This window comes from Nansenia antarctica, assembly GCF_963989245.1.
Source record: "Nansenia antarctica genome assembly, chromosome: 4".
NCBI lineage: Eukaryota > Metazoa > Chordata > Actinopteri > Argentiniformes > Microstomatidae > Nansenia > Nansenia antarctica.
The window spans coordinates 76,520,854-76,529,762 of record NC_137689.1 but is presented as its reverse complement, the minus strand read 5'-3'; the positions used below and the strand labels follow the sequence as shown (position 1 = coordinate 76,529,762).

Genomic DNA, 8,909 nt, shown 5'->3' with positions numbered 1-8,909 from the left:
TTCTGATGATGTTTCTGACAGGGGAAATGGGTAGTTTGAAACGTTGCAAGAGTTTTTTGTAGCTTTCTCCTTGATGGTGGCAGTGAACTATCTTGATTCTGACATCCTTGGACAACTGTTTAGAGCAGCCCATGGTTTTTAACACGACACAACAGCCACCGCAGTCAGATGCTTTAGAAGGCATGGAGTTACATCAGAATATATAGTTCAACCCTGGAATTATATTCATGTGACTCATTGAAGCCCTAACGAGTGAATCACGTTGGTCTGGGCCTTAGTAATCATCTTCTCAAAGAGGCCTGGGTTTAGGTCTGTTATTCTGTCTCTGTTGATATTCTTCAGTTCAGCACCTCAGCAAAGTCTGATCATGATGAGCGGAGTTATTTTCACCACCTTTTTTATAATTTAAAAACTTTGAAAGCAAACCTGAACACTAAATGCTACCATCACTTTACAGATTAATTGTACCAGACGTTGAAACCAGGTGTGCACCCCAGTGTACGTAGTCAGGGTCGTTTAGATGGTTTCTAAAGAGGGTTGGTCGTCCTGATTGGTCAAGAGTGGGTTGGACCTGGTGTTTGAGAGACTAGTTGTGTTTCCTGTCGAGGTTAAACCCTGCCTCTTCTTCCTCCTCCTCCTCCTCCTCCTCCTCCTCCTGCAGCAATGCGATTGGCCCGCTGGTGTCTCTGTGTTAAACCCTGCCTCTTCCTCCTCCTCCTCCTCCTCCTCCTGCAGCAATGCGATTGGCCCGCTGGTGTCTCTGTATTAAACCCTGCCTCCTCCTCCTCCTCCTCCTCCTCCTCCTGCAGCAATGCGATTGGCCCGCTGGTGTCTCTGTTAAACCCTGCCTCTTCCTCCTCCTCCTCCTCCTCCTGCAGCAATGCGATTGGCCCGCTGGTGTCTCTGTGGCTGGTCTACCAGAGTGGCTCTGTGAACAGCTCGGCGCCCATCCCCATCTGGCTGCTGCTGTACGGGGGCGTGGGCATCTGCGCTGGGCTCTGGGTCTGGGGGCGCAGGGTGATCCAGACCATGGGCAAGGACCTGACCCCCATTACCCCCTCCAGGTAAGGACCTCACCCCCCTCCCACCTCCCTCACCCCCCTCCCACCTCACCCCCACCTCCTTCACCCCCTCCAGGTAAGGACCTCACCCCCCTCCCCCCTCCCACCTCACCCCCATCACTCCCTCCAGGTAAGGACCTGACCCCCATCACCCCCTCCAGGTAGGCTCCCCCTCCCCCCTCCCACCTCATCCCCACCTCCCTCACCCCCTCCAGGTAGGCTCACCCCCACCTCCCTCACCCCCATCACCCCCTCCAGGTAGGCTCCCCCTCCCTCACCCCCTTCCCACCTCCCTCATCCCCCTCCCACCTCCCCCACCCCTCTCCACTCCCTCACCCCCATCCCCTTCCCACCTCCCTCACCCCATCACTGCTTCTCCTCTCCTTAGTTTATTTACTCTCCTGTCTTCAACAAACCCACATCCTCCCCAGACATTACAGACCAGACTACACAATATCCACACACAAACACACACGCACACACACACACACACACACACACACACACTCTCAGACAGGACCCCGGGTGACTCAGTGACTCTGTTGTGTTGCAGTGGTTTCAGCATCGAGCTGGCCTCGGCCCTGACCGTGGTGGTGGCCTCCAACATAGGCCTGCCCGTCTCCACCACACACTGCAAGGTAAGGAGGGGGGGAAGGAGGGGGGGGGTGTAAGGCTGGGGGGGGGGGAATGTAAGGCTGGGGGGGGGGGGGGGGGGGATGTAAGGCTGGGGGGGGGGGGGGGAAGCAGGAGGATGTCCGACTTTATATTCGAGAAAAAGTAGAGCAGGTCTGAATTCGTTCTACTTCTCGTGCGCGAGTGAGTGAGAGTGAGAGTGTGTGAGAGTGTGTGAGAGTGTGTGAGTCCTGTGTTCACCACTAACACCCAGGAATGTCTGTGGTCCTGGGCTGACGTCTTCTAACCCAGCAGACTGGGTGATAGAGTAGAGTAACGGAGCAGCTGGTTAGTAAGAGAACGCGTGTAGAAAGTGTCTTTTGTTTTGTTTCATAGAAAATAGTGTTTATTTCAGATAGCGTAGTGGGCTCGGCAGACAGGTGTCTGCCCCTCTGGTGGAGGAGAATGACAAGGGAGACGGTTAATTAATTGTCTCTGTGTTGCCAGGTGGGCTCCGTGGTGGCAGTGGGCTGGCTGCGCTCCAAGAAGGCGGTGGACTGGCGTCTGTTCCGTAACATCTTCATGGCCTGGTTCGTCACGGTGCCGATCTCCGGCCTGATCAGCGCCGCCATCATGGCCATCTTCACCTACGGCATCCTGTGATCCCGAACGGGCCCCCGAACCCGGGGAGGAGAGAGAACCAGCCAGCTGCACCGGAGGAGAAGAGAGGCGAGGAGGAGAGGAGATGGAGGGAGGAGGAGGGAGAAGAGGAGATGGAGGGAGGGAGGAGAGGAGGAGGTGGGCGGAGACGCTAACCGCCAACCGCCTACCCCTTAGGCGACATGACCCCGGAAGGAAGAAAAAAGAAAAAAATGCATAAAATAGGAGAGATGTGTTTTATAAAGACAAAAACAAACAAAAAAATAAGACAAAAAAACTAAAAAAAGGACTTGTCTGGGCCTGTGGTTCTGGCCTCAACCTTAACTACCGGCTGTGTTTGTTGTTGCCAGTTCACTTCCAACGGGAACATTTGTTCTTTGTCACTGTTTTCTTTCTGACTTGGCTGTATTATTATTTTTATTATTATTTTATTTCTTCGCTTTTTTTTTTTTTTTTTTCAATGCTCATGGTTCTGTAAATATCTAATCAAAAAAACATCAACCAAATGAGTTCTTTTTCTCCTCTGATACTCCTCCATACTTTTTATTATTGTAATTATGTACATACAAACCTTGTTCATGTTTTTTAATCTTATTTTACAAGTTAGGATGACAAAAGAACAACTACAGTGCAGTATTAGCATATTATCGACAGATGTATTTCTCCAGTCGTAGATAAACACACCCTGACAGTAACCTAGGTAACCCAGTAAGGCAGTGTTCTGTAGGTGAAGCGAGGTTATTGGTGTGGTTTTCCCGCCTTTTTAAAAAATGCCGTTGTCAAGAGGACGTGAGTGTTTAGCGTCGTCTTATCTCGTCACTAATCATTTAAGAGTTGTGTGTGTTTGGACCTGGCCGCCTGCCGTCTCTGTGGATGCGGTAGGGGGGTAGGAGGGAGGGGCCAGGGGCAGGAGAGGGGGAGGGAGGGGCCCAGGGGATCCCGCCTTTCCCTGGTCCTCCCAGTTCACCGCGTGATCGTTCAGTGAAAGCTAAACTAAACTAAACCGTTGGACTGAAGAGAGGCATATCACTAATGAATAAAAGGAAGAGGAGCATATCTGAGTTAGGAGGAGCTGCTGGTCTCTCTGAGCCAACCAGCCCTCAGCGTTCTCAACATATTAACATGATCCCTTTGAGAGCTTCTTTTTTATTATTATTTTTAAAATCTACGACAGACATGGAATCACATGGAACGTTCTCTAGTTTGATTAACTCTGGTGTGTAGCGGCTCAACATGAAGAAGAAGCTCCACCTGGGTGGGTTTGACCCCCCACTCTGTCCCTGGGTTGGTTTGACCCCCCACTCTGTCCCTGGGTGAGTTTGACCCCCCCCTCCCCCCCCTCTGTCCCTGGGTGGGTTTGACCCCCCCTCTGTTGATGGTGTCTCTAGGATACCTGGGGCTTACATGAACGAGGAGAAGCAATCATCATTATTATGATTATGTTAATGGGAGCCGGTCCGCTGGGCCCCAGCGGGGTAATCCCCCCCCGGTAAGCCGTGTCCTCGTGGTTGGAGCCCAGCTGCGTTAAAGGGATCATTGTAATAGGTTGAGACGACAGCGTCTACCTTCCTCCAGTACTGTATCTCTGTTCTTCTGAGTCCACACCCTCTGCTCACACACTGGGGTCGACCTGAACCGGATGACTGGCTGAATGTTGGTTAATGCTGGAAGAAAACAAAACGAACTCAAATGAAACCAGACCTTAAAAGATTTCCTGTAAAACTTGATTGCATCAAACTAGGTGGCCGTAATGCTTTAGTTCTGCTCGAGCCTCAAGCAGTTTATTTGTTTTGCAATTCCAACTTTGCAAAAGAAAAAAAAAAAGAAAAAGCCCTTAACAGCTACTTCCCTGTCCTGTGTGTGACGGCTCTGTGGGCCGTGGGCTGTCTGCTAGACGTCGGTGGTTAGCTAGCGTGGTTAGCTAGCTAGCGCTGACCTCAGCCATGTGGCGTCTGCTATCTGAGTGATGGAGTTGGCGTGAGGCAGAGTAGAAGCCTGGACCTGGAGGTGTTTGGGACCTAGGGTGGGGGGGGGGGGGGGTGTTTGGGTCCTGGGGGGTGCTGTGGCCCTTGCCCTTGATGCGCTGTTGTTGGAATGACGGGGTGGGGGGGGGGGGGCAGGGGAGGGCCGAGACCACCACGATGGTCATCCAGTAGTGGCTGTTGTTGAGCTGCAGTACTAAATGCAATTAGACCTATTAGATGCTGTAGTTGCCTTAATTCTTTCTTTTTTTTAGGTACCAAAGAAAAAAGAGAAGTGTGTTGTTCTGCACAGACAGCAGACACTCCCACGCCTGGCCTGGGAGAGGTCATACAAATAAAAATAAAAATAAAATAAAAATTGAAATCTAATCTGTTTTCATTGTCTTCTTTTCTATGTTTACCTGCGGGGGTTTGACGGGAGGAAAGACACACAATACATAAATCACACGACGTCTAATAGCCATAAACGACCATGAAGGACAGGCAGCCACACAGCAGTGTCATAGACTGGTGAAATAGTTCCTCTTTTATTGACGGTAAACTGTTACGCTGCACAACTTCCAGTAAACGGTAGGTGGATGTGTCGGCAGGCTCCGCCTCTGCCTCAGGCCACGCCCCCCTCTGCAGGCTCCGCCTCCCCAGGCTCACTTCTCAACATCTGTGACGCAGGAAAAAGACAATGCATCCCTTTAGTGTTAGTTCATCACACACACACACACACACACACATCACAAACACACAGACACAGACACACACGCTGCATCTCGTTGTCTGGTACTTGTATTTGTCTGCGATGACGACAAAGTTGAATCTAATCTAGAAAATCTAATCAGATGCGTGACCTCTGACCTCCCGGCCTCCTGCGTGTGAGCTGACTCACTGGTGTGCGTAGAGGGAGAGGGTGTGTGTGGGCGGCGGCCTACCACTGGTCCATAACATAAGGACCCTCTGTCCCGTAGACTAGACCAAGCAACGCGCCTCCTCCTAGACCAAGCAACGCGCCTCCTCCTAGACCAAGCAACGCGCCTCCACCTAGACCAAGCAACGCGCCTCCTAGACCAAGCAACGCGCCTCCTCCTAGACCAAGCAACGCGCCTCCTCTCGCTAGGCGACCAAGCAACGCGCCTCCTCTCGCTAGGCGACCAAGCAACGCGCCTCCTCCTAGACCAAGCAATGTGCCTCCTCCTAGACCAAGCAATGCGCCTCCTCCTAAACCAAGCAACGCGCCTCCTCCTAGACCAAGCAACGCGCCTCCACCTAGACCAAGCAACGCGCCTCCTCCTAGACCAAGCAACGCGCCTCCTCTCGCTAGGCGAAGGCCCTCAGTTGTGATACGAGACACATTAAACCTCCTTGTTTCTCCTTCCCCTTATATGACTGGACCCTGAGGGACGGTCTGGGCTGTAGCTAAGGACAGAGAACTGCACATGTAAGACAACGACCTTGAACACTAGGGTTAGCAACCTTGGTTCGACTCGAGTTTGTCCAAAATCTCCCTCCCTGTGACTGTGCTAGCGTAGGGGAGCAGGCTGCGTCTGAGGCTCCAGGAATAGCAGCAGCAGATGATGCAGGATAAATCAGGCCCACTGGGCACCTGTGGGGACGGCGTCTGAGTGTCCTGGATTCCTGTCCCAGATCCTCTCAGATACGAGAGGGTCCGACACTCACAAACAACCACACGACGCCTGCGGACTGCAGCCGTGCTGTAAATCGTGGGGCTCGATGACAGAGATCCAAATAGCTTCGGCCAGGGAGACAAAGTGTCTAGAGGTCAACGGACAAAGTCTTCTTATTATCTTATGTCTTAAGTATGGGATGTTTTTGCTCATAAACCTATAAAGAGCACTTGAGCTAAGTATGGGATGTGTTTGATAGCAGACATAACACACATAACATTCACTTCTCTTTTTCAGCTTTTTAGTGTGTCTGGCATAGTTCATAAAAACAAACTATTTTCCGTAATGTAGGTTGTTAACTAGCAACAATTACACAAGTGGCGTTCATGTTCCCAGTCATGATTACTTTTTACAATGCTTGAATAGCACGAGGGGGGGTGGGGGCACGAGGGTCATAAAAGCTGTTTTATACTTGCGCCGAGGTCCTCATTGAGCTCATCTGTGAAAAGAAAAGGGGAGGGGGGGGGGGGGGAGGGGAGGGGGGGGGCGACATTATGACATCTTTCTACTAGTGTTTTACTTTTCTTTTCTTTTTTTTTACTTCTTTTTTATTGACTTTTTCACATTTCCGACAACGACACAACAGGACACACGATAAGACAAACTACTCAAACATTACAAAACAACATCCTTGTACAACATCCCCCCACCCCCTCCCCCCCAAGACAGAGTCATGGGACAGTGAAAGTCTACAGTAGTCCAATATGACTGTTTTACTGTAATCAGAAGGAACACGTGTGTCCTACCTAAGCTGCCCAGGGCCTCAGACTCATGGTGATCTGAAAGGGAACAGAATTATTAAGATGATTTAAAAACACAATCTTGGATTGACTGAATAGCTGTGGTTGTTTAATGTGATAATATTGTGTGGTGTTTCTATTTGTAATTGTGTGGTATTGGACCAAAAACTATTATGAACATGAATCTAGCTCTTCAGAATAACACCATTTATTACACATCGTGTGTCTTTGGCTAAAGGCGTTTTAACTAGTTATGCAACAGCGCCTGTGTCTCTCTCAACACGTGGGAAGGAACACTTACCGCGCCGTTGCCTCATACCTGAAAAATAAACAAATAAATTAGGAAATTAAAATGTAAAATCAGAGAATGACTTTGGGATACAACGTGTCTTTCTGTACTTTAACTTTCTGAATAGAGAATAAACACACTTGGGCTTGTACTCACTTGTGTCCTCGCTAGACTCAGATTCTGATTCTGATTCTGATTCTGTTGGAATAGGAGAATATGACGTACGTATATATTTAATAATATTGATTATGATGAAATACATTTACTGCTATGAAGACACAGTCCATGTATCTAAAAGTACTTGACTGCCATCTAGTGGTGAGTATTTGAAACATGTTGAATTGTTCCCTACCCCCATGGTCTGCCTCCACGTTCATGTCTCCCTCTACTGGTCAAAGAGAACATGACCACATTATGTAACCTAAACATTGTAAGCATGTAAACATCACATGTGCAGTCAGGAACCAATGTTTTTTTCTGTGTTATGTAAAACGTAATGATGTAATGCCCCCTTACCAGAATCTCCTTCTTCTTCTGCTTCTCCTTCTTCAACCACTGCTGCCTTTTCTGTCTCTGTCAAGTTTAGTTTATATGAGTCATACTGTATGTGGATATGAGCTAGTTTAGTTTATATGAGTCATACTGTATGCGGATATGAGCTAGTTTAGTTTATATTACATTTGTATTTATATCAATATAAATAGTGAAATTAATTAACGGATTATTGCTGTCTTCTTACCATCAGTATGCTCGTCTTGAACAGCTTCTATAGTAGAACAATGAAAAGATGAAAGATTATAATGAACCTGATGAACCTGATCAATCTGATTATAAGGGACAACATAATGTTTAATAACTGGAAATGATTCTCTTACCCAAGTAGCGGACATCCTCCCTATCCTGGTCCTCTGGAGATGGAAATGTACATATGGTTAATGTTGCATTATGTACATATGGTTAATGTTGCATTATGTACATATTGTTAATGTTTCATTATGTAACCCCTGTCCACTGAACCAACTCACACCTGTCACCTTAAAGGTCACGACCCTTAACCTTGACCTGGGGTCACTGCATACTTACCATTCATCTGAGCTGCTTCAAACTCCATCTGATCTGAGAACAGAGGAGAGAGGGTGGAACAGAGGAGAGAGGGTGGAACAGAGGAGAGAGGGTGGAACAGAGGAGAGAGGGTGGAACAGAGGAGAGAGGGTGGAACAGAGGAGAGAGGGTGGAACAGAGGAGAGAGGGTGGAACAGAGGAGAGAGGGTGGAACAGAGGAGAGAGGGTGGAACAGAGGAGAGAGGGTGGAACAGAGGAGAGAGGGTGGAACAGAGGAGAGAGGGTGGAACAGAGGAGAGAGGGTGGAACAGAGGAGAGAGGGTGGAACAGAGGAGAGAGGGTGGAACAGAGGAGAGAGGGTGGAACAGAGGAGAGAGGGTGGAACAGAGGAGAGAGGGTGGAACAGAGGAGAGAGGGTGGAACAGAGGAGAGAGGGTGGAACAGAGGAGAGAGGGTGGAACAGAGGAGAGAGGGTGGAACAGAGGAGACAGGGTGGAACAGAGGAGAGAGGGTGGAACAGAGGAGAGAGGGTGGAACAGAGGAGAGAGGGTGGAACAGAGGAGAGAGGGTGGAACAGAGGAGAGAGGGTGGAACAGAGGAGAGAGGGTGGAACAGAGGAGAGAGGGTGGAACAGAGGAGAGAGGGTGGAACAGAGGAGAGAGGGTGGAACAGAGGAGAGAGGGTGGAACAGAGGAGAGAGGGTGGAACAGAGGAGAGAGGGTGGAACAGAGGAGAGAGGGTGGAACAGAGGAGAGAGGGTGGAACAGAGGAGAGAGGGTGGAACAGAGGAGAGAGGGTGGAACAGAGGAGAGAGGGTGGAACAGAGG

General features: G+C 49.5%; 1 protein-coding gene across 1 annotated transcript in view; it reads left to right on the top strand.

Annotated features, from left to right (window-relative positions):
- LOC308155121 (sodium-dependent phosphate transporter 1-B-like) overlaps positions 1 to 2,402 on the top strand; it is a 32,944-nt gene extending 30,542 nt beyond the window's left edge. The window contains 3 exon segments of the mRNA XM_080528367.1: positions 879 to 1,064; positions 1,615 to 1,699; positions 2,181 to 2,402. Coding sequence (XP_080384493.1) covers positions 879 to 1,064; positions 1,615 to 1,699; positions 2,181 to 2,336 — 427 coding nt within the window. The 3' untranslated portion in view covers positions 2,337 to 2,402.
- Positions 2,403 to 8,909: the final 6,507 nt, after the last annotated feature.